Source organism: Neofelis nebulosa, chromosome 1 (assembly GCF_028018385.1).
Source record: "Neofelis nebulosa isolate mNeoNeb1 chromosome 1, mNeoNeb1.pri, whole genome shotgun sequence".
Taxonomy (NCBI): Eukaryota; Metazoa; Chordata; class Mammalia; order Carnivora; family Felidae; genus Neofelis; species Neofelis nebulosa.
This window is the reverse complement of record NC_080782.1, coordinates 135,284,560-135,310,769: the sequence shown is the minus strand read 5'-3', so window position 1 is coordinate 135,310,769 and position 26,210 is coordinate 135,284,560. Positions and strand designations below refer to the sequence as shown.

General features: G+C 39.2%; 1 protein-coding gene and 1 long non-coding RNA gene across 5 annotated transcripts in view; one reads left to right on the top strand and one right to left on the bottom strand.

The window, feature by feature from the left end:
* Nucleotides 1-25,846, top strand: part of PRRC1 (proline rich coiled-coil 1) — a 35,915-nt gene extending 10,069 nt beyond the window's left edge. For all 4 annotated transcript variants that reach the window (XM_058737270.1, XM_058737285.1, XM_058737279.1 and 1 more), the window contains exons 5-9: nt 1,388-1,490; nt 5,742-5,905; nt 11,974-12,077; nt 18,084-18,186; nt 22,737-25,846. In XM_058737270.1, coding sequence (XP_058593253.1) covers nt 1,388-1,490; nt 5,742-5,905; nt 11,974-12,077; nt 18,084-18,186; nt 22,737-22,946 — 684 coding nt within the window. In that variant the 3' untranslated portion in view covers nt 22,947-25,846. The remainder of the gene's footprint in view (nt 1-1,387; nt 1,491-5,741; nt 5,906-11,973; nt 12,078-18,083; nt 18,187-22,736) is intronic.
* On the bottom strand, nt 10,880-12,078 carry LOC131516386 (uncharacterized). The gene is made up of 2 exons (XR_009264049.1): nt 11,955-12,078; nt 10,880-11,520 (listed from the first exon to the last, which is right to left on the bottom strand). It is a non-coding gene; the product is annotated as an uncharacterized LOC131516386 (long non-coding RNA).
* Nucleotides 25,847-26,210: the final 364 nt, after the last annotated feature.

Genomic DNA, 26,210 nt, shown 5'->3' with positions numbered 1-26,210 from the left:
TGCCTGCTTTTGCAGTGATATATCAGTATTTAATTTTATAAGTTTGCACGTTTCTCTTAAGAATTTTTTTTTACTAGTCTTCTGTATTTATTTCTCTTAATGAATTTTGGAATCAGTCTGACAGAGTTTCTCCCAGTATTCTGTGGAGAGTTTGGCTACAATTTAATTATATATTAAACATATTTTTAAATTGGTAAGTAGCTAACTTATTTACTACATTTGAGCTTTATGTTACACAGGGATGGTATTTTTCTAAGCTTCCTTTTTTTTTTTTTTTTAATCCTTCTGTACTTTTTATTTTTTTTTTTTTAAATTTTTTTTTTTTAAACGTTTATTTATTTTTGAGACAGAGAGAGACAGAGCATGAACGGGGGAGGGTCAGAGAGAGGGAGACACAGAATCTGAAACAGGCTCCAGGCTCCGAGCCATCAGCCCAGAGCCCGACGCGGGGCTCGAACTCACATACCGTGAGATCGTGACCTGAGCCGAAGTCGGACGCCCAACTGACTGAGCCACCCAGGCGCCCCCCTTCTGTACTTTTTAAAGGTTTTTCCTTATATAGGGATTACTACTAGTTTCCTTTGTTAATAGCATGTGTTATGAACTCAACTTTTTTCTGATTCCAGTTAGTTCAGTGGTAGATTGGAAAAGCCTGCTAGTCAGGTGCCATCTCAGGAGGCACTTCTCCCTAGAAGTCTCTTACCACGGGAGAAGTATAGCATAAGAAGGGAATACTCAGACCTAGTTCCTTCTGCTTAATAGTGTGGTTGTAAGAATTCAGAGGAATGGGTCTGGGTTAAAAGAGAGAATTTGGGGATGAACGCAACAAACAAGAAGCAGGAAAAAAGAAACGTTAGTAGAACATAGCAGAGTAATACATATTAATAGGTAACTTGTGGGGAATAAGGGTGAGAAACATTACTATTTTTATTTTTTGGTTAGGGAATCAGGTATGAGTTTATGGAGACATCTCATTACAGTTTTTATTTGGGACCTTAATGGATAAGTTTTACATAGTCTTTCATATAAATAAGTGGAAATGAAATGCAATAAGAATATGTACATACAGAGAAATGATCGTGTGTGTGTGTGTGTCTAAAATGAATACGTATGAATATATACATCCACAAAATGAATGAATACATACACATGTGGATATACAGGCCAGTGTGGTCTGTAGACTGCTGTGGGTCTGCGATAAGAAGAGAAATTGAGGGTAAGCATTTTGAAATCTTAACAGCAACTTGACATTGCTATAACCATGTTTTTCTTACATTTTACAAAATCACAGGTCTACCATGTATCAGAAACTTCAAAAAAGTTTTCTTCCACCGTCAGGTGTTCTGTACTTAGAATGGGCATTTATATATTAATTTGTCTTGTGCAGGGTGTGGCCGGAAATCCCATGGTGAAATCTGTGCTTGACAAAACAAAACATTCGGTAGAAAGTATGATTACAACGTTGGACCCTGGCATGGCTCCGTATATCAGTATGTACTTAAGATAGAGCTGCGTCTGCTGTATGGTTTTAAAGTATATGCCTTTGTCAGCCACTCACTGTGACCCATAGTCTTGTAATCATTGGAGATCTTATGTTCTTGATTATAAGTCTTAGCGTTGGCAATCTTAACTTTTTCTTAGTCACAGATACATTTTGAAAACTCCACAGAATCAGCTTTGGGAGGAGTAAAACCCATATGAATTGGTATAGTATAGTTTAATTGCAGTTAGTGTATTTTAATTGTAAATGTGGTTGGTATTGTTTTGTGTGAATTGTATTTTATTCACTGTTGACGTTTGAAATGATGCTTTGTTTATATTTGGTTTTGATAATTCTCCACTTCATCTATTTTAATTAAGTGATTGTGCTTACCCTGGGAATATTTTTAGAGGGAGTTGATCTATTTACTAATAATGTCTGATTACCAGGTCTGTTGGGGAAGTTATTTTAACCACCTTTGAATCCCCATTACCAAGAATTCTCCAGACAGGTGACATAGACATACATGTTCTATGCTGTTTAATTTTGAAGGTACATGTTCTAATAATGTGAACAAGCATAATCGTTAGCAGGATCAGTGACCAATTATTAGTAATTCTATTAAAGATAACAACTTAAAAGCCAGAGCCATGCCCCAGGTACTTGAACAGAGATTTTGAGTAGCAAGAAAAAGTTAGTAGCTTTCAGGAGTCTTGATATTTGGTGGTTGGCTAGTAAATGTCAAAGGACAGGACCTAATTGTAATGAGTATCCTTTATTAAGTGGTTGCTCTGCCAGGCAGTACTTGTCATAAGACCTCTGCAGGGTAAGTATTTTCTTCAAGTTGGAGATGAAGAATCTTGGTTAGGAGAGATTATTATCGTAGGTCGTATACAATTTGGTGGAGCTAGATTGAACCCATGTTCAATTTGTTTTTACACTTAGCCACTTTTCTTCTCTGGAAATAGAAAATTGAATCAAGTATTAAATCAGCTGAATTGTTCTTTGTGTTTGTAACTGCCAGAGGATTTAGAAATTGGACCCTGTCATAGATTCTGATTTCACATATTCATAATAATCAAGTTTGACATAATTAATGCATCATATATATTCTTCGCAAGCTCATGTTTTGAATGAGGGAAGGAAAGCAATTAGTATCTTTGAAGCTCTTGCTGTTTTAACAGGTACTGTGTTAGACTGTGAAGGCAGTTATTTTACCATAACAACAAGCCCCCTGAGGTGGCAAATGTTTTCCCGTGAAAAAACAAGCTCATTGACTGCCCTGAGGTGACAAAGCTAATCAAGTCAGGACTCACATCCTGGGCTTTTTTTCAGGCCAGTGGTCTGCGTGGCATCATGAAAAAGGCAGAAAACGAAAGGGGTCAGGTTGCAGGGGAAAATATCAAATAAATTGTCTCCCAGCAAATATCGTAACGTAATATATAGTCTTAATCAGTTAACTATAAAAAGCAGTAAAACTGATGTGAAAAAGCCAACTCTTTAGTGACGGTGAAAGCAAGACCATTCTAACAAAATTCAAAAAAAAAAAAATTTTACGGGAATATTCTAGAAATCATTACAGTTTCATTTGTATCAAGAAGGCACAAGAGTATTAGAAATGGATTTTAACACAATTTAGCTTCCTGAATTCTTAAAATTACTTTCCTCGTCGTCATTAAAGGTGGCACTGCTCATCAAAAAAAGGCTGAGAAGCCTTTTGAGCTGAAGTTTAATCGAATGGTACTCAGCTAGAGTCAAGAGATAGGTGCCACATGGAGAAAAAGTTAGAAAAAAAAGTGTATTTGTTCTCTCCTATGAGACTCAATGCTTTTAGGTTTTAGTAACTTAAGAAACTCTAGTACAGATGGGATCTGTGGATCATCCTATTAAATAGGAAGAAAGATTCATGATAAAAAGCCCAGATGTTTTGAAAATATTTTCAGCTGTTCCACAAGATGTTTATTAGGGCATACCATAACATTGTCTCTGGGGCAAAATATTTTACAATACAAACCGCTTTCTTGATCTTTGTATTTGGTTCGTGATAGCCATTAACGCCAGGTGGCAAAGTATGCAGTGCTTAGAAATAGGTCTTTGAACTCGGTATGTCACAAAATGTTAGATTAAGGTTTTAAAAAAATAATTAGGTGTATTTATCAAATTACCCTGTGTGAATGGTACACCGTTTTTAGAAGTGATATATTAAAAATGTTTCAGAATTTTTATTTCATATTGCTCTTTGCCTTTTTAAATTTTTTTTTTTTTTCAACGTTTTTTATTTATTTTTGGGACAGAGAGAGACAGAGCATGAACGGGGGAGGGGCAGAGAGAGAGGGAGACACAGAATCGGAAACAGGCTCCAGGCTCCGAGCCATCAGCCCAGAGCCCGACGCGGGGCTCGAACTCACAGACCGCGAGATTGTGACCTGGCTGAAGTCGGAGACTTAACCGACTGCGCCACCCAGGCGCCCCGCTCTTTGCCTTTTTAGATTTCAAGTTTTATATGTGTTGGTACTTCCATTTCCTTATATGCTTGCATATTAGGAAATAATAGATGTACAATTTATAGCTAGATAACCCATTTATTTATGGCATATGCTGTTTTCTTCTTTTTTTTTTTTTTTTTTTTTTTTTTTTTTTTTTTTTTTTTTTTTTTAATTTACTTTTGGGACAGAGAGAGACAGAGCATGAACGGGGGAGGGGCAGAGAGAGAGGGAGACACAGAATCGGAAACAGGCTCCAGGCTCCGAGCCATCAGCCCAGAGCCCGACGCGGGGCTCGAACTCACAGACCGCGAGATCGTGACCTGGCTGAAGTCGGACGCTTAACCGACTGCGCCACCCAGGCGCCCCAATGCTGTTTTCTTCTAATGATGGAGACGTAGGATAAAAAGGTTGACTCACCATGTAAACTATTTTCTAGATAGAAAGTACGTTTCATGGCAGCCCTTGTTGAGTGCAGAACTTTTTTACAACTCTGACACATTCCTTATTGTCAATAACAGCCTTCATTTTCATTTTCTGTAACATACCCTAAATGTGTAACTTGGGTTCCACAAGCCACGTATTTAATTTCTGTGATCGCTCAGTTAGTTGAAGGACTTGGAACTCCAGCATCCTCATGGTATCAGAAGTTTACTCATAACAGGTGTGTGTCTTTGTTAACTTAAAGCAGGAAAACCATTGTGATTTGCAGCCTTAAAAATGGCAGTGTGTTTTATACAAAGTGTAAACTTACCAGAAAATGAAATCTTGTGAAATTAATAGAGCTACATAATAGAAAATTAAACTTTTTTCATAGCTGGTAAAACATTATTTCCCAAATTGACATCTGTGGAAGACTTTGTAGGAGCTGTTATTAGATGCTAAATAAGTAGTCCATGAACAGATGGAAAGTATGGAAAGTACTGGGTTAAAGCCATGAATTTTAACTGTTGGTTTTCTGAGACTCTTAATGTTCCCTGTGGATTTCTTTAAAAAAAAAAAATTTTTTTTAATGTTTATTTCTGAGGCAGAGAGACACAGAGCATGAGTGGGGGGAGGGTCAAAGAGAGAGGGAGACACAGCATCAGAAGCAGGCTTCAGGCACTGAACTGGCAGCACAGAGGCCGACGCGGGGCTTGAACTCACAAACCGTGAGATCACGACCTGAGCCGAAGTCGGTCGCTCAACCGACGGAGCCACCCAGGCGCCCCTCCCTGTGGATTTCTAGGAGAGAAATGTGTAGAGCATCTCTCAAGCTTGTTTGATCACAAAATGGCTGTTTTAAGGGGATCTACTAATATACCCTGGAACAGCATTTCATAGGAAAACAACTGTTGTGCTCTATTTGTGGCAGATGAGATGTTCAGAACATTGAGAAGGTATGCAGTATCTCCCGCCTGCAGATTAAACTGTCTCAGGTAATGCATTAAATGCTCATTTTTAAAAGTCAGGAAAAGTTGGTAGTTTGCGTCCAAGCACTTGGAATAAGATGCTGTTAGATTAGAGGGTGAAAGTGTGTCTGATAGAGCAGATGATGTAGTGAAAGAGGATTTCGGAGTGTGAGAGACCTAGGTTTGCATCCTGACATCATTGCAAAATTGTTATGTTATTGTTGGCAAGGTCTTATCAGTCTTAGCTTCCTCAGCCTATAAACAAGTTTATAATCTGTGTCTTGCATTATTTTGTGAGCTTAGTAATAATTATGTAATGTTACCATATGACAATGATTAGGACAATTTCATTAATCTGGAGTTGAAATTTTTTTCTTGTCTTGGTAGAATCTGGAGGTGAACTGGATATCGTAGTGACCTCGAATAAAGAAGTGAAAGTTGCCGCCGTCCGAGATGCCTTCCAGGAGGTCTTTGGCTTAGCTGTGGTGATAGGGGAAGCTGGACAGTCCAATATTGCCCCACAGCCGGTCGGGTATGCAGCTGGGTTAAAAGTGAGTAATAGAAAACTTTTTCAGTATATAGAAACTGGAAGCTAATTTTTTCAGAATTCTGATAGTAATCCTTTGGTCTTTATGGAGCTAATGGCTTTTTACATTCTGAAATATTGATCGTCTTGGTTTTTAATTAGACAACCGTTGTGTAGTTTTACTCTAAAGAAAGGGTAGGTTTCGATGATGGGATGGGAGGAAACACGTGGAGAACACAAAGAATACTTAGTGCTAAGAGAGATCTTAACCCAGTGTTAGCATGTAATTTATCATTTTATACTGAAATTATAGTGTCTCTTGAATTCTTTAAGCTTTTTATTACTTCACTGTAAATAATACTTTATACTTATGTATTTCTTCATGGTTTGGGGAAGTCTAATATATTTGAAAGTTTCCCGACTATTAATGGGGTGCCAGTAGGCAGGTGCTATCTCGATTGACCCTACAAATGTCCCTTTTGCCTTGTACTTGGTGAAGGGACTTAGCAGTCATCTGGAAAGCTTTTCTTAGCTTCCTTGCCTTGATTCTTCCTCTTCTCCATCCTTTTAATTCCTTTGTCTTAAAGATCTGACTGCCTGGCACCTACCTTATAGGTACAATACCTGTGTATAACCAGAGTTTTTCAGGGTCTCCTCAGTGTATAGAAACTTTCAAATCTCATTAGCACTAATATCAAAAGGAAGACGTGGTCTTATTTTTTCCATAATGAAGGAAGAGGATCTTGTGATCGAGTTTGTAGCAGGGGCAGATGATAGAATTGACTTGTTTTAAAGAGAAATTTCACACCGCTGCATACTCACACCACCATTTAAATTTTATAGTTTGTCTTCTGGCCTGTTACAGTTCAAAACCTTGTCCTATGTCTGTGTAAAACCTGTCCAGTTCCCAGTGAACTAGAGCTGGTTTTCTTAAGCTAGCGAGGATTCAAGTTCCAAGAATCCGGGGGCGCCTGGGTGGCTCAGCCGGTTGAGTGTCCGACTTCGGCTCAGGTCATGATCTCATGATTTGTGGGTTCGAGCTCCACGTCGGGCTCTGTGCTGACAGCTCGGAGCCTGGAACCTGCTTCAGAATCTGTCTCCCTCTCTCTCTCTGCCCCTCCCCTACTCATGCTCTCTTGCTCAAACATTAAAATTCCAAGAATCCTTTCCTTTCTCTCATACATTTTTTACCACCAGCATATAGACGTGCAAGAGCAAATGAATACTGAATAGGTCATTAGCATGCAAATATTTTTCTCACCTTAAATAAACCAAAGAAATTTTAACAAAATTTTTTACCTCATTTAACTCATCATCTATCACCTTAATTTTTTATTATTTTGTGCTTCTTTTTGCAGCAAAACTTCTCCAAAGAGTTGCTAATCCTCTATCTCTAATTCTTGACTTCATAGTCTCTGAAACTCAGCCCAGCCAGGCTATCAGCCTGACCCCACAGAGAATGCTGTCCAGGTCACCAGTGGTCTCCATCTGGTTTTACCCGTCTGTAGCTTTTGAGACACTTAGGCTTCTTTAATGTTTTTTTCACTTCTGGGGTTCCACATGTTTTTCCCCCGCCTCACTATTTGTTCATTCCCCTGTGCTTCCTTTGTTGGTTCCCTCTGATGATTTTGTCTTTATCTACATTCCCTCCTTTGGTGAGCTCATGGAGTCCTATGGCTTTAAATGCCATCTGTGTGCTGACAGTTTCAGATTTCTGTCTCTAGCACAGACCTCTCATGTAAACTAGATTTATGTAAAAGTTGCCTTCTCAACATCTTAACTTGAGCGCCTCAAACATCCACCTGCTTTTCTTTCCTCCCAGTCTGCCCCTAGCCTTCTCCATCTCTGTTGATTGATGGCAGCGCTATCCTTCCATCTTCCCCAGTGAGAAATGTTGGAGTCACCCTTCTCTCTTTCCCCATGTTCAGTTTATGAAGAAATCTTGTTCGTCCTGCCTTCATGGTGTGTCCAGCCAGCATTTGACTTCTCGCGTCTCTACCGCCACTGCAGTGCCTTGCTGGAATCTTGCCATCCTCTCTGAGTAGGCCATCCAGCTGTTATGGTTACCCTGACAGGGTAGTGACCTTGTAGCCCTCTAGGTCATTCTCAGCAGAGTGGCCAGATAATCCTTTCATATCATACATCAGAGCATATCACTCTCTTTTTCAACACTTTATATTTCACTCATCGTAAGCCCACGTTCCTTAAGTGGCTTCCACGGCCCCTCACAGTTTGGCTGACGTGGCCTTTTGTTTCTTCTCTCGGTGCTACAACTCCTGGTCGTCCCCTCACTCACTCATGCCAGTCACAGTGGCTTCCTTGCTGCTCTTCATACTTGCCTGGCCTGCTTGTCTTTGTAGGGCCTTTTCACTAGGTCTTTCCTCTGTCTGGGACGTTCTTCCCTCCAATATGTGCTTGGCAGGCTCTTTAAACCTTTAAGTCTTCACGCACATCTTGCCTGCACGGCAAGGCCTGTCCTGACTGCCTTGTTTTGTCCTGCATTTTGCATTTTATTTCTGTGGTTCTCAGCACCTTCTGATACACTGTGTCATTTTGTTTTGTATTCGTGTTTCGGAATGTGTCCCCACAAGAATTAAGTTCCTCAGGAGTAGGAATTTTGGTTTGGTTCAGAGATGTGAAGTGCTTGGTGCTTTTCAAAGTGAGTATCTAACAGTTTTATCAAGATGTCTGAACTGCAAACATCAGAACTAAAAATTCTAGGGTATGTTTTTAAAATTATTAATTTTCTCAAGTAAGCAGTCTGATACACAAGACATTTTCATTGTGGGATCTGCTTTCAGTTTTGGTTTAACGTCCTATCGGTTTCATGAGAAGAGTAGAGATTTTTTTAAGCTCATACGAGCACTCTAGCTGCCCCCCACCCATCACTATCCCTTGATTGTACCTCCACAGCCACACAGTGGTCTTAAGACTGGTCTAGAAGTACCTCTGTGGAGACACAAACATTTTGCAGGGTCTCAGGAGAGCCCAAGAGCTTTAAGGAATTCAGCTTCAGCCTTTGAGAGGCTCTGTTCTTTCCCTTTGGGAAATGAGACCTACCTCCTCCCCACTAAATGTTCATATAGTACATTGCCCCAGAACATAAAATGCTCTGGAGTGTCATTTGAAGGGACAGTTCAAATTACTGTGTTCAGTGTTGGGAATACAAATGACATAATGATGAAGTAAAATCTTGTTTGTTCTCATCAATACTGAAAAAGGACTGACAACAGTTGTCAGCTCGATAGGTCATTAATAATTTTTGAAGATAAATCACCATGTGATATTTGGACTATAACTCAAAATTTCATGGTTTTTAAAACATGGGTCTGAAATATTTTGTTATGTCAAATATTATTACACAGAAGAGGTTTAAAATTGGGGTGCCTGGGTGGTTTCATCAGTTAAGCAGCCAACTTTTGTTTTTGGCTCAGGTCACGATTTCATGGTTCTCTCACGTGAGTTCAAGCCCTGCATCGGGCTCTGTGCTAACAGTGCAGAGCTGCGTGGGATTCTCTCTCTGCCCCTCCCCTGTTCGTGCTCCCTCTGTCTCAAAAGAAGATACTTAAAATCATTAGGTGCTGTTTTTGAAAGGCTTATGGAAATTTTTTTCTGCAAGAAAAGCTTCATCTTTTAGATAATATTAATAGATAATATTAATAGCTCAGTGTGTTGTGATTTTTCTGTGTGTTTGACAGATTCATTTTTATTATTGGTTTTTTCCCTTCAGACATACAGATTTCTTTTCCATAATATTTAATAAGAAGCTTAAAATCAAAATTCACAGAAACTGATACATAGGAAAATCCTTCATAAACTTATCAACTGTTTTTTTCCCCACAAACAGTAGAGGGAGCTAATGAGAAGAAAAGTAATGTAGAATCCTAGAATTTAAAATTTCAACACAGATTTTTTTACTCTCCATCAGATTTTAATTAAATGACTTTTCTCAACTAAACCCAAGTTTTCCTTTAAGCACACGAGAGTGTTTCAGGAAATAAACCTGCCGTAATTAAAATTAGGAAGCTTTTGGGGCACCTGGGTGGCTCAGTCGGTTAAGCGGCCGACTTCAGCTCAGGTCACGATCTTGCAGTCCGTGAGTTCGAGCCCCGCTTCGGGCTCTGGGCTGATGGCTCAGAGCCTGGAGCCTGCTTCCGATTCTGTGTCTCCCTCTCTCTCTGACCCTCCCCCGTTCATGCTCTGTCTCTGTCTCAAAAATAAAACGTTAAAAAAAATTTTTTTTTTAAAAAATAAAATTAGGAAGCTTCTGAAGCATGTATGCCAACCATTAATTGTATGGAAAGGCCAATGATAGTTATGACCACTGTTTTATAACTTCTATTCAACAGATACAGATAAAAATCCACATGCATTTTAGAAGTATGGAATTTGGTTAAACCACATTGCTTAGTATAAGCTCTTAAGAGTACACAGTAAGCTCTGGTGGCCTTTTTGTGGATTGCTTCCATTTGAGATCATTACTTCATTGTGGCCTCAAAAGTACCTAATTCTTGATTCCTTACACTTCTGAAAATGAAGTTAAAATGTGTTCTTAAAACATGGATGGGGGCTCTGCTTAAAGTGTCTTTATTTGTGACTCCAGAAGATGCCATACTTAACGTCAGGGGAGAAGAGAGGCAGATATAACCCTCTCTTTGTGTTCCTTGTGAAATATAAACCCCTATGTGGTAGGATAGTAAAAAATGAACAAGTTTATTTTGTGAAAGCATTAAATCTAGGAATATTTTGTTGTGCATAGCTGAGATACCTTCTTCAAAGAGGGCTGAATCTCCTAATAGTTTTTACTGAGTTAACAGTAAAATAACATTTATTTAAACTTATTCATAATCAGAATTTAACCATAACTAACTTCCTCTTGGGGGGAATAATTGGGGCAAAGTTACATTTTCCAGGATAACATCTCTTAGATTTTCTTTCAAATCCAATAGGTGCCTCCTCATTCACTGTTACTAGAAAATTTACACTATTAAGATTAACATGAGTGATAAAAATTTTTAAGAAACCCTTTATTTCTTCCTTTATTTTTTCATGTAGTTCGACACTATGTGAGGTACTGGAGAGATAAGAGTAAGCAAAAATACAGTCTTGATACTATTACAGTTTTGTTCATACATTCTTTCATCCATCTTTATAAGCTAACGTCTTAAATTGATTTATCCATTTTCTTGTAGTTATCGGTTTCTTTATTTCTGTTGTCTCTAAAAGCAGTTCAGTTGTCTCTAGAAGTGCTCTTGCTTTTAAATTTTCATTTGATAAGAATTGACCACTTTTTCTTAATCACTACTTAGCTCTGTTACCCATAGTAAAAATAGGTTAATGTATTCTCCATGGCAAGTTTTATTAAAAATTAGAACACATTTGTCTAACTTTTTAGACATTTCCTGTCACTTCCCTTATCACTGTTTATGAAGTAATTCAGATGAAAGTAGGTAAACAGCAGTCTTATTGTTAACTTGTAGTTTTGTATCGTAAGATATGTATTGATGATACTGAGTTATGTAGCGTTGTCAGCCCCTCAGTTTTGTTGCATAAATGGTATTTTCCTGAATAAATCTTGGTGCAGTATATCCATTTGCAGTTAAAAATACATCAGCCGTCATTTTGGTGCTTATTTTAAGGCTATATTTAAAGGAAATAAGAAGAAAGAGGGAAAAACATTTACTGTTGATACGATTGCCTACCTAGATAACTCAAGAGCAAATTGAATAAAAACTACTAGGACTAAAAAAAGATTTATCAGTAAGATATCCTCTTGACAGATCAACATTAAGAAGTAGCACACAGTTTCATATTAGTACAACTAGTACCAATTAGAACATTAATGTAAAAATAATCCATTTTATAGTAACAACCAAAGTAATAGTGTATATGGAAAGTGCTCTGTAAACGTTAATATGGAGGAGAACATGATTGGACTCTTGTACTGTTTATACTTCTGTATTCTTTGGATATATGCAGTGGGTATATAGGTGTGTTTGGTGTAGATGTATATATTACTTATGTAACCATGAATTAGTATAGAGAATACTGAGTAACTTGAAATGGCTTCTAACCTGTGCCTTTGTCATTCAGGGCGCTCAGGAACGGATAGATAGTTTGCGTCGAACTGGAGTGATCCATGAAAAACAGATTGCTGTGTCAGTAGAAAACTTCATCGCAGAATTGCTACCTGACAAGTAAGAGGCTTTTTTTCTTTTAACATAATTAAAAATTTTTTTTCTTGTAATGAGAACGTTTCGCAATCTACTCTCAGCATTTTTCAGATACACAGTACAGTATTAACTATACTCACTGTGCTATATATTTTATCCCGACTTATTTCATGTCTGAAAGTTGATACCTGTTAACCTCCTTCACCCATTTTAACCACCCCCCTCCCACTGCTAACCGTCAGTCTATTCTTTGTATCTGTGAGTTTTTTTGTTTTTTATTCCATATAAGTGAGATCATGCAATATTTGTTTTCTCTGACTTATTTCCTTTCGACTCTCCTTCTTTGTTCATGGCTGAATAGTGTGTGTGTTTGTGTGTGTGTATATACCACAATTTCTTCATTCTTCCACTGATGTGCTTAGGTTGCTTCCGTGTTTTGGTAATTGTAAATGCTGTTGCAGTGAACATTGGTGAGGGGTGCATATATCTCTTCAAGTTAGTTTTCATTTCCGTCAGATAAATACTCAGAAGGGGAATTGATAGATCATATGCTTTAATTTTTTGAGAAACCTCTATATTGTTTTCATGCTGCTGTACCAGTTTACATTCTCATCAAGGGATTTTTCTCCACATCTCTGCCAACACTTGTTATTTTTTTGACTTGTGGTAATAGACATACCGATATATGTAAGGTGAGATCTCATTGTGGTTTTGAGCACCTTTTCATGTTCGTGTTGGCCATCTGTATGTCTTTGGAAAACTAGAGCCTCTGCCCATTTTTTAATCATTTGGTTTTTGTGCTCTTGAAGTTTTTAATATATTTGTATGTTAATACCTTCCGAGATAAAGGATTTGTAAATGATTTTTCCCATTCAGTAGGTTGCCTTTTCATTTCGTTGATGGTTTCCTTTGCTCTGTAGAACCTTTTTAGTTTGATATAGTCCCACTGAATCATTTTTGGTTTTGTTGCCATTGCTTTTGGTGTCCAATCTAAAAAATCACCACCAAGACTGATAGCAAGCACTTTACTCCCTCTTGTTTTCTAGGAGTTTTATGGCTTTCGGTTTTAAGTTCGAGTCTTAAATCCATTTGAGTTTTTGTGTATGGTGTCAGTAGTCTAGTTTCCCCAGGGCCATTTATCCTATAGACTCTCCTTTCCCCATTGTATATTCTTGGGTCTTTTGTCGTAAATTAATTTTAATTGACCATGTGTGTAGGTTTATTTGTCAGCTATTTTGTTGCATTGATGTGTGTCTGTTTTTATGCCAGTACCATACTGTTTTGATGAGTATAGCTTGGTAATATATATTGTTTGAATACAGTTTGAAATCGGGGAGTGTGATGCTGTTTCTTTCTCAGGATTGCTTTGTCTATCCAGGGTCTTGTTCTCTTTCTGTGAAAAAGGTCATGGGAATTTTGATAGAGATTGCATTGAATCTTAGATTGCTTGGATGGTATGAACATTTTAACAATTGTAATTCTTCCAGTCCAGGAGCATGGAATATCTTTCTATATATTTTGAGTTTTCAGGTTTTTTTTGGCTCTGTTACAGTTTTCAGAGTAGAGATCTTGTTGTTAAGTGATCCTAGAGAGCATTCCATGTGCTCTTGGAAAGAGTATGTTTTCATCTGGTTTTGGAAGGAATGTTCTATATAGATCGGTTAAAGCCCATCTGGTGTGATGTGTTGTTGAAAGCCACCATTTCCTTACTCATCTTCTGTCTGGGTGATCTATCCATTGATACAAATGGGGTGGGAAAGTTCTTTACTGTTACTGTTTTACTGTCAATTTCTTCTTTGTATCTGCTAATTTTGCCTTATAGATCTTCCATTATTGGGTTCATCTATATGTGCCATTGTTATAATCTCTTGTTGGATTGATCCCTTTATTATTATGTAATGCCCTTCTTTGTCTCTCATTACCGTCTGTTTTAAAGTCTGTCTCGTCTAAGTATTGTTCCCCCAGTTTTTTTTTGGTTTCTTTCATGTCCATTTGTGTGGAATATTTTTTTATTTAAAAAAGACATATAGACTTAAAAGTCTGTATGTGTCTTTAGGTATGACATGAGTCTCGTTTAGGCCACATATAAATGCATCTTGTTTTTTTATGTAGTCACCCTATGTCTTTTGATTGGAGCATTTAGACATTTTGTTGTTTTGTAGTTGTGTTGTTCTTTCATTATGACCGATGACTTTCTCTTGTGTTATACGTAGCCTTATTTTTTTATCTATTAGAGGTTTTGGGTGTGTAGTTACCATAAGGTTTCTATATAACACCTTACCTATATAGCAGTCTGTTAACGGTCTCTTAACTTACACCAATCAAAAACTCCATTTTTACTCATCCCTCCACCCTTTCTGTATGTCGTATTTTACATCTTACCGTGAATCCCTTCATTAATGTAAATATGGTTTTACTACTTTTGTCTTTTAACCTTTGCAGTAGTTGTATAAGGGATTGATCTACTCCCTTTGCTGTGTGTTTGCTTTTACCCGTAATTTTTTTTCCTTTATAGTGTTATCTCTGTGGCCTTTGCTTCTTAGAAAAGTCTCTGACATTTCTTACACGCCTGGGTTAGTGGTAATGAACTACTTATCTGTTTTAGTGGTGACTATTACCCTTGCCAGGTAGAATAGTCATGACTGTAGGCTTTTTTTTTTTTTCCTCCACTGTGATTATAATGCCACTTCCTTCTTTTCTGCAAAGTTTGTATGGAGAAATCCGAGAGCTTTATGAGGTTTCCCTTGTATATAACTGGTTGTTTACCTCTAGATGTCTTCAGGATTTTCTGTCTTATATTTTGACATTTTATTTATGTTTTTTATGTGGACCTCCTTGGGTTCATCTTACTTTGGGCTGTGATTCTTTGACCTGGATATTTCTTTCTTTCCCCAGTTCAGGGAAGGTTTTGCTCCTTTCTCTCTCTTCTGGGACCCCTACCCTGCAAGTGTTAGTATGTTTAATATTATTCCAGAGATCACCTTTATGTATCTTCATTTTTTTTCTTTCTGCTTTTCAGCCTCTTTGCTTTATGATACCCTCTCTTCCAGATCACAGATCTGTTCTTCTTTCTAGTCTGACATTTCAGTTATTGTATTTAACTCTGATTAGTTCTTTTTTATGAGTTTACGCAGTCCAGTCCAGTGAGCATTTTTGTGACCATTACTTTGAACTCTTTATCCGTTAGATTGTGTAGCTCTAAGTTTTTTCTTGTTTGAAGCATAGGAGTTTGTGATTTAGGCAAAAACACTGAGAAAGCTCAGTCTTGAAGGCGTGGCTTTGTGTAGATGTGTGTTTGGAGTCTTGGGAGGTCCCAGGGCATACCATGCTGGCATCACCTTCACAAGATGGCTTGAGCTGGTGTGTGTGTCCTAGGGGCCAGGGCTCACTGAGGTGGCATGCCAGCTTGTCTGCATTGTCACAGGTCCTGAGCACCTCCCACCCCAGGGAAAAGTCTAACAATTTCCCCACTGCTTGGGAGATGCTGTGGACTTAATGAATGAGCTTCCTTCACTTCTAATCGAGTTGCTGAATTAAGGTTAGGTGGTACTTAGGTCCAAGTGAAAGTCTTCACCTCACTCTGAAAGCTTTTCCCCATCCAGAGTGTTACTCCATTTTGCCCTCCTGGCTTTTACAGCTCTTTAATTTGGTTACATATAGGACTTATATACCTCATCCACCTTTTCATTGGGAGCAATGGTCTGCCATAAACTGCCCCATTGTAGCTAGCTGTGGCATTTTTCCTACCAATTACCTTTTAACCAATACAGTGGCATTTAGGAAGATTAGGGATAGAAAAACAGTTGACTCGTGAAAAGCATAGATTGGAACTGCACAGATCCACTTACACAGCTTTTCTCTGATAGAATGCAGTACTATAAATGCCTTTTTTTCTTCCTAATGATTTTTTAGGTGTTTAGTTTTGAGAGAGAGAGCACAAGCAGGGGAGGGGCATAGAGAGGGAGACAAAGGATTGGAATATGAGGCTTGTGCTGACAGCACAGAGCCCTGTATGAGGCTCAGACTTGTGCACTGTGATGTCATGACCTGAGCCGAAGTCAGACACGTAACTGAGCCACCCCGGTGCCCCTCTTCTTAACGATTTTCTTACTTTTTTCTAGCTCACTTTATTGCAAGAATATGGTAGATGATACCTATAAAACATGCAAAACATGTTTTAATAGACTGTTATTGGTAAGGCTTTTGGTCAATAGTAGGCTTTTATATGTGTTTGGAAAGTCAGAAGTTAGATTTTTGACTGCGCTAGGGGGTCATGGCCACCTAAATGTCCACGTTGTTCAAGGGGATACTGTAGTATTAGGAAATCTGTTGGTTTCTAGTGTGGATTAAAGAGGAGGGGACGGAAAGGCTGTGATAGGAAAGTGCAGACGAGCCGAGAGGGAGAACATACAGAGCAAATAGCAAACCTAGGATCAAACCACTTGACAGTTCCTGCTTTCTCTCTGCTGTGGTCCTGGTCCTGTAGGAAATAAATGCCGGGAAGATAAAGTCAAAGACATGGTTACAATTAAGAAGATACCCATCCAGGAAGAGCCAGTCAGTCGAAAAAATGTGTTGACGCCTAATAACCAAGAGTAGAGCCAGTACAGACATACTTCTCTGATGAATTTTATATCAGTTCATGTTATGGGAGGAAAACTAACATGGTCTGTACCATACCTGGACAAAAGCCTGTGTAAGCATGGACTATCCTTATTCAGAGGTTAACCTGTCAAGTTCAGAAATCTTAGGTTTTGTGTTAAATGTATTAAAATGTCTTTTTTGTGTGTGAATTGACTGGTGGTGGTAGGTGGTCTGTCTTTGTAAAATAGAGTAGCGGTTCCCACATTCTGTTTTGAGATTTTTTTCTGGTAAAAGGTATTCAAGTATCTTGGAATCACAATTCTTAAGCTCTTTTTTAGTCAAAATGGCAGCCACATGAGATTGGTTATTTTAGTAGCTACCTGGAGAGGGATCCTCAGTGATTGTCCGTGAATGTGGGGTGGGGAGTGCCCTTGGAGTTCTTGAAGGATAGTATTTGGGAGAGGAGGAGGACCCAAAGTTTCTCTGGCCAATAGCACTCTTGAAAGAAATGCAGGAGGTTTCCAAGGGCGTGATCTTGGTTGCAGTTTTAGCCACATCCCTGTCGACATGCTCAAGAGCCTGATGGAATTTTACATAACAAAGAGGACCTTGTAGTTCTTCTAATGCGTCTTCACCAGCATCACCAAGGGACTTTTACCTTCAGTGAGTCTCATTTTCAGCAAGTGCTTGCCTAACAGTCACTACAGTTATACACAAGTTACTGATGAGTATGCCAAATAAATAGTGTGATTTAATGTGGTTATTTTGAAACCAGATTTTAGGATATGAATACTAAGAATGTAATGTCTGATCATTTTAATCCTCAGCAAAACTTATTCTATATTTTACTTTGCTGTTTCTTTAAATATGTAAATAGAAGTTACCTAATTCATTTTCTCTTCCATCACACTTTATTAGATCTACATATTTTTAAAAATAGTGAACTTTTTTTGCTCTATATATCCTCTTGTTATTCAGGCTTATGATTTCATGGCATCTGGTGGTTGCATAATTCTAGTTATCTAAAATGCTGGTAGTGTTACAGATGACTTAAGGCAATTATAAAATGTATTTTTATAATTTATGAGTAACTTTAAATAGAAGAAAGTTTTCTTGAAGTGTTTTTAAAGACTGATTATCAAAAATGAGATTTATTTCCTCTGAATGAGCTTAATTTGCTATTAACTTTGCAAATCAGCCACGTATTAACAATGGAGATGGTAATGTAAAATTTCTCATATTTTACCAAGTGTCCTCCCTCCTCTTGGAATTAAGCTAATAGGTAATTTTATATATTATTCTTATGGATTGTTTTCTTGAAAATTGATTAGAAAAACATTTCCTGTTTGAACGATAATAGTTTTGGGGTTAGTTTTTTCTATTCACTGTAACTGTTTTTTTTTTTATGGCACATCGACAACTTAATCCTCATCCATCCCGTTGTAGGTGGTTTGACATTGGCTGTTTGATAGTTGAAGATCCTGCCCATGGCATTCACCTTGAAACGTTTACCCAGGCCACGCCAGTGCCTTTGGAATTTGTACAACAGGTTGGTTTTCTCCTTTTTCATTATACTCCACAGAAACTTGAAATACTGTTTTAACAATAAAAGCTTTTGTTAGATTTTTCACTGGATATACATTTTTGATTTTGCTTCTTAATTCTTTCCCCTTTCAGTTTTTTCTCTTTGCTTTCCAATTTCTTTCAGGTTGAGTACCTTCCTCGTTTTCCAGCTGTCTTTGAAAAGATAATACTTGACAACCTTAATCATTATTTTCCTCTTTTGTTTTTATGATTGTGCTGTGCTACTGACAACAGAAAAACGATTTACCAGTTCTGGTTTTATATCCACTTTTCGTTATCTACCATTTTGGTTCCCTTAATTATTCCTATCTTTTGTCTTGATCTTCCTTTTTAGTTCATCTTTTCTAACAAGTTCCTGGAACTCAGGAAACCCACTTTTTCCCCATTATGGATTTATTATAAAAGGATCTAACTCCAGAATGACTAGATGGAAGAACTGCATGGGGCAGGGGGACAGAGGTTCCATGCTGGCTGGACCCTCCACTTTTCCAGATTTGTCATGTTGACTCAGAAGCTCTCCCAACCCCATCCTTGGGGGTTTTTATGGCGAGTATGTTATGGAGGCTTGTTACCAAGCCCATAGGTTCGGGCTTTCAACCTGATTAACAAAAGATATCTTTGTGGTTCTCAGTCCTTAAGAAATTACAAGGATGGTAGGAGCACTGTGCCAAAAACTGGGGTCCAGGATCCAGTATGTATTTCTTACTATAAACCACAGTATTACATGTCCACCACCTGATCTTCAAACACAAATTCCTTATAGCAAAACCACCACGAAGGTTTAAGACAACTTGCACATTACTAGAATCCCATTCAGTAATAATTAACTATCTAGTCTGTCATCACGTCCTGTCAAAATGTCCACAGGGAGAGGCCACTCAGGTTTGCAGTCTTCTGTTGGCTTCCCAAACCGGGTGTGGTGGCCTTACCCTTCCAGGCCTGCAGTATAATGGAGCTCAGAGCCAGCGTTAGCTCTTGCCCTGGCCTTTTGAGGTGTTAGCATAATGTTTGGTTTCCCTCATTGTGTAACCCATTAATTCGTTCCTTTACCCATAGCTACTATTTACCCTCTTTTCCTTTTCATACTCAAACTTTTTCCCTAGCGTCTGCTGGCATGCTTTGGAGGTGGCCGTAGTAGTCTAGCAAGTACATCTCCACTCAGTCCACTTGTATTCAGACAAGGTGAGGTTACACAGGTACAGAGATCTTGCAGGTTTGCTTCCAGACCTGAGATAAAGCTGGTGTCACAGTAACGCATCTGAAATGTGTTTCTTGGTTTCTCAGTGCAGACGATGGTTATGTTTACACTATATTGTTAAACGTACAATAGCATTATATTTATTTATTTATTTATCTTTCCCCATGTTGATAAAATAGTATTTATTCTCTCAGAAAGCTCTCGTAAAACTGGCAAGTTTAATTCTCTACTTAGCGATTTTTTTTCTGGAATTATTCCTCCCACTGCTTCTGGTCTTATTTGCCTCTATCCCAAATTAGCATTATATTTAAAAAAACAACATGACGTTTATACCTCAATTAAAAAATACATGACTGCTAAAAAAATTCATTTGGGCATAGAGCAAGTTGTAATTATCGATCACAGATCACTAACAAATAATGAAAAAGTTGGAAACCTTGTGAGAATTACGTATTTAGGAGACAGAGTGACAAACGCTGTTGGAAAAGTGGCACCAATACACTTGCTTACTGTTGCCACACACCTTCCATTTGTAAAAAGTGCAGTACCAGCAAAGCGCGGTAAAGCGAGGTGCAACAAAATGATGCCTCCCTATGGTGGGCTGTCTCCACCACTGGTACGTGTAGCCACACTCCCTGTCACCCCGTTTTGCCACAGAGAGTGCGGGCACATCCTGCCCCGTAGGCCCTTAGGAACTTTGTAACGTCACGTTTGAAACGTCTGTGTTTGCAACATCGAACAGGGGAATGAAAAGTTGAAGTGATCCAAGGAAGAAAGAACAAGTCACTAGACCAGGGTCACCCTCCCTTGGCCAGAATTGCAGCGTGAGACCATCATCCTCGTCTGCCCCCTGCCCCATGTCCACAGGAAAAGAGAGCTTTTCATCTTTTCATCCTACTCACCCTCAGTGCCACACTCATGTGAACCGGCACCTAAATGCCTACACCTGCAGCTTTTCAGACAACCTGTGTTTCTGTTGCCCATTTCTGTTCTGGACCAAACTCGTTCTCGAAGGAGGATATCTCTGTCCATCGTGTCCATTGCTGGACACGGGCTGTCAGGTGTGTTCCTTGCTCTGGAGAAACGCTCAGCCATCCAAATTGGTACAGTATCTTCTATTCAGGTTCTGTTATGGTGTCTGAACATCTGCACCTACCCCTTAGTAAGGAAAGCTCCATCCAAAGTCAACATCTGTTCCTGCCAAGGCCCAGCTGTAGCCCCCAGAGCTGTCACCATCAGTCTCCTTTGTCGTCTGTGTTTATGGTCTTCCCAGCAGGGAACGTGCTGCATAACCATTTGCATGCTTTCTGTCTCCGGTTGGGAGACAGTTCATATTGGCATTTTTTTGTCTCAGAGAATGCAAGAGGACTCTGTCTAGATTCAGCCTACCTCTATATTTATCCACTCATTTTGTAGACCCAGGTAGCCATCTAAAGCAGGGGTATCTGTTTGTCCATTCCACTCACCTTCCAAACCTGGAAGAAGTTCTGATGGGATCCTGTCCTGCTTCATTGCACCCCTCAGATTCATTTCCACAGGGCTGTGCCCCACACGGGCAACCTTTTAATAGGTAACATATCCAGTGTGCCTTCCTGCCCGACCATATGGTCAGACCATTGGCCACTGCCCTGAGTCAGTAAAAACTGAAACGGAAAAAAAAAAAAAAAAAATACTGGTAAAACCCCCAATCATGCTGAGAAAATAGTGTCCATTTTAGCCTACCCATTTCTAGTGTGTGGGAGGGGTTTTTCCACACCACCCAGCAATTCTAGGATACCAGCTGGTATCATACATTGCAGCTCCATTCCAACACCATCTTCCTGGAGATAGTGTCAGATCCTATAGGGTAAGGACTCGGTCCTACAAGACAGCCCCTCCCCAACCTCACACACCAGGGCCAAGTCCAGGTTATCACCTCTGCTTCTGGCCCCACTGCCGCACATTGGTTCTCATAACACCTTCCTTCTCAGGAAGCCTGGTGACTCACTAGATGGCTTGCCTGTTACGAAAGGATACAAGTCAGAAACAGCCAGATGGATGAGAGGCAGAGGACAAGGTACTGGGAGAGGGTGCAGCGCTTCCATGCCCTCTCCCAGCCCGCCCCTCTCCCTTGATCTCCACATGTTCGCCAGTCTGGAAGCTCTCCCAGCCCCATCCTTCTGGGATTTTATGGAGTTCATTCGATAGGCATGATTGGTACATCTGGCCCGTGGTTACATGGTCACCTTGCAGCCTCCCTCCCTCCCCTGAGTTGGGAGGGGATGGGGTGACCAAGCACAGTTGACCCGTGAACACCATGGGTTTGAACTGCACAGGTCCACTTACACGCAGACTTTCTACAGTACACTACTTATTTTCTCTATGATTTTCTTAACATTTTTTTCGGTAGCTTACCTTATTGTAAGCATATGGCATATACATAAGGTACAAAGTGGGTCTTAATTGGCTGTTATTACAAAGGCTTCTGCTCAACAGTAGGCTATTTAGTAGTGAAGTTTTTGGGGAATCACAAGTTATATGTGGGTTTTTCAACTATACCAGGTGGTCACTGTCCCTGACCCCTGCATTGTTCAGTGGTCACGTGTAAGTATATTTTTTATTGTAAGTCCCGGTATCACCCATATTCTAGCCTAGCCACGATAGATTTATGCCAGAAACGGCCTGATGGTTCAAGCAATAGCTCATCAACTCACACAGTTCAAAACCTATTGAAGAAGAAAAAAGTATTTCCACAGAACTGACATGTATTTGCTACAAATAACCACAGGGATAACTTGTTAGCAAATCGGGATGAGAAGGGTATGTGTGTACTGACAAAGCAAAAATCAGACCTGCTGATAAAATGTTAGAACCTCAGACATGCCCCAGACTAGACACTTTATAAGTGAAACGTGTAAATGAAAATTTGACATGGTGGAAAGGTTCCGAAGAGCACACTGATGAGCGAGGGACTGTGGAAAAGGATGGGAAGGTGCGCTCTCTCACCACTCAGCTTGTTAACCTGGAACAACACACTGACTGGCACTGAGACCTCAACCCTTGGACACTGAGCTCTGTTAGAGGGAGTCGTTCGATTAAGGCTGGCATGACATGTGAGCAAGAGAATGAGCTTACTGTGGACAGTCAACACAGGAGGTGTGTGCAGCATTGTTCTAGGTTCTTCTGTAGCCTGGTCACTTCCTGTAGCTGCTCCCATAGCTTCTCCGGGTTTGTCCTCTTCTGTAGTAAAAGTAATCTCAGAGACTTTGGAATGGTAGAGCTAGGTCCAATCGTTTTTAAAATGTATTATAAATCTGACAAATTTCCTTTTTCCATAGGCTCAAAGTCTCACTCCCCAAGACTACCATCTGAGGTGGTCAGGCCTTTTGGTGACGGTGGGTGAAGTTCTGGAAAAGAGCTTAGTAAATGTCACCCGGACTGACTGGCACAGGACGTTCACCGGCATGTCTCGGCGACAGATGATCTACAGTGCGGCCAAAGCCCTTGCCGGCATGTATAGACAGCGCCTGCCCCCCAGGACCGTGTGAGGGAACGCTCGCCCCGGGCACGGAGACTCCTTCGCTTGGGGCCTGGTGGTATTTAGACCTTGTACCTCCCCTAAGTGGACAGCTTCAGTGAACGCAGCCATCTTGATAGTTTGCCTGTGCGCTGCAGTTGTTCTTTTTTAGAAAGGCACGGGGTCATTCCAGTAGATGAAAAGAAACAGATCCTTTCTTTGATCGTGTCATTTCGTGTACCACAGTTCTTAAAAAAGAAAATCTATAAATATTTTTATAAGATACTTTGATATACCAAATTTATAAGGTGCAAATTCATGTGCCTACTACATTTAACTTAAGGATATGTACTTGATTTTTTTCGTTAAGAAGACCTAACTCATTAAAGAACGTGTCATTGTTTCTTCTATTTCAAGATTAATCTCTTCCTTCTTAGTTTTTGATGCTTCTTGTGTGTGCAGGTGATTGGTCAGACACTGAGCCATGTGCTCATAGTTGACCCTCAGACACCTTGCAGGGAGATGGTTTGCATTTCTGTGCATATTTTTTACATGGGCCAAAATAATGAAATTGATAATTTTGTTGGTGTTATCATGTACACACATACATAGTCTAAAAAAGGAAAGATTTTTTTCAAAGTAAGTTTTGGCATTTCACAGATTTATACTCTCAAACGTTGGCGTGATGGGTGTTCTTTGCTGTGGCTGTGGGACAACTAAGCGGCACATGATTCAAGTGTATTTTACATCAGAAACATTTGGGTTATTTTCATATAATACTGTTCAGTATTTCCAAGTAAACTCTGATGTTAGCCATTATTTCTCTTTCCACTCGTGTTTTCTCAGCCGTTGTAGAGAAATTGTTCAGAGGAATTGCTTTGTTATTTATGGGATTGTACGCCTCTCATTTTAATTAAGGTTACTTAATATTTAGTTTGCCTTAAACACTGCTTTTCTAACCTGGTGCCATTCTGCCTTTACTCTTTATGGAAATTTTCAGTGAAACTATTTAATACTCATTCTGGTTTATCTACTTCATTGTGTTTGTATTTAGTGAAAGCTTCTTTTTTCCCCAAATAATATATTTTACCGTTTTTGAATTTCTACAAATCAAAATTTAAATAGTTTTGTCTTATACTTTTGGACTCTATATATGCAAGTTCATATAACTTTTTTGAAGACAGTTTCTTACCTAAGTGTAATTTAATTTTTATTTACTCGTCTATACAAGTCTTTAGATGGACCAGAATTAGCACAATCTTATAAAGGGTATCAAAGCTCTTACCCTGCACTGTCATTACATGTACCGGTTTCTTTGTATTGTTGAGTACTTAATTGATCTGTGCTATTTTTTACCTGAGGATGAGAAGCATTAATTTCACAACTGTGGTTTGGTGAAATTCAGACTTGTTTGTCATTAAAAGTAATGAGAGAGAGAAAAGACTTGTAACCAGCTGCTGTGGCGTAATAGGGATCGAATACTTTTCTCTCCTCTTTTATTGCTATTTGTGGAACAGTCTATCTATGTTTCCTCCATCTTGTTAATAAAAAAGAGCTTTTCTCTACCATGTACTTTTCTCCTTTATTTTTAAAAAGGTACTCTTAGCTAACAGTATTTTATTGCCGCATTGGCCTGAGGAGAAAACACTGTTAGGGATGAAGGGTGCCCCTACCATATTTCTGCCGCTTTCCCTCCTGTTATAGCGAATTTTATAGATCCTAAGGAATGTCTGTTTTATTTTAGCAAGTCGCAAATATTTTATGTTTTTAAGGACACAACAACGGACCTCCCTCAGATGACAGTTTTCCCACAGTTCTCCAGTTATTCATTTCTTCTGCCACTTGGGTGAAGGAAGCCAAGTGATCTCCCTGCTCCTGCCAATTTGCTGAGCCTTCCATTCTCTGGATCCGGGAAGGGCACATGTGATCTGGTTCTGGCCTCTGGATTCCTTTCTCGGCCATTGAAAGGCATCTGAGCGTGACTGCCTGCACACATGCTGTATTCCCAACCTCAGGCTTGTTTTTTCATTGTTAGCTTTCTTTGTTGTACTCGGAGCGAGAAGAGTAACGCGTGATCTTGTTCACGCCCTGGCAGCGGCAGGCAGGCAGGGTTTCCTTGTGCTGGCATAAGATAACTCAGGTCATCCGTCAGCCCAGGGGCTCTTTGCTTTTTTGTCCCTCAAGCTTCTCAGGAAAACCAGACTTTAACATGGCTCTTTACTTCTGGCCACGATACGTTTTTCTTCTGAAGTGCTCAAGTAATTACTTAACTGAATTCTCTCAGCTTGTACACTTTTAATTCAGTAGTGTCCAAGACAACAGGAAAAATGCGGGAAGAGTCATGTAACCTCAGTGGACAGAAGGTTCTCAGATGGTTCAGTTCAAGACCCTCCTCTTAATAAGCTTGTCACGTAACCCCGGACCCAGAGCTTTGCCACGGACTCGTGCAGTTGGAAAGCTTCAGGTAGTCTTTGTAGTTTTCCCCTCCTGGTCTCTTTACTACTTCTCCATTCTCTGTTCCTTTTTATCTCAAGGATTAATGAGGTAGAAAATCGAGATGACTGAATATACAGCCAAATGGTAGTGCAATTCTAAGTTTAAGGAAAGTATTATATGCATGTATTCAAAAATTATGCAAATTCGTGATATACTCAGGGTCAGCTAAATTACTTTAATATGCTGTTGAATTTACTTTGTTCCTCAACTACAAAAAACCCGAAACCGGTATATGTGTTCTCTGAAGCCAAATTGGTATTTTGTGACCCAAGAGATGTTGGGTTATGTATAAATTATTTAAAAACTTGGATTTTTTACTCCCAGAACATGATGTTCATTCTTCAGATACTATGCAGGATGACATATTGGATAAAAACAATTTTGTAAGTATGTAAATATGTCATAAATAAATAATACCTCGGTTTATTGCCCTAAGGTGTACAGTGATTTTTTTTTAAATGCTAAGTCATATTAACGTTGTATTAGGAGGACCTACATTCCTTCGTCTAAACTAGCTATTGGCTGTCAAGAATTCTTACATGGTAGCAACTTAAAACACATCTTCCCAGTTCAATGGTAGATGTACTAGAAATGCTGATTTCAAGTTCAGAGAACTCAGAATATTAAGGGGAGAGGATATTCTGGAGATAGAGTCGATGGGCAAGAAGTTAATGCCCTGCATTCCTGAGATCTCTTGACTACGGGGTTAATTTACCCTTAACCTCCACAAACACTTTCTTTAAAAACACAACACAACAAAACACCCTTGTTATATGCTATTCTGAGCCTGTGATCTCAG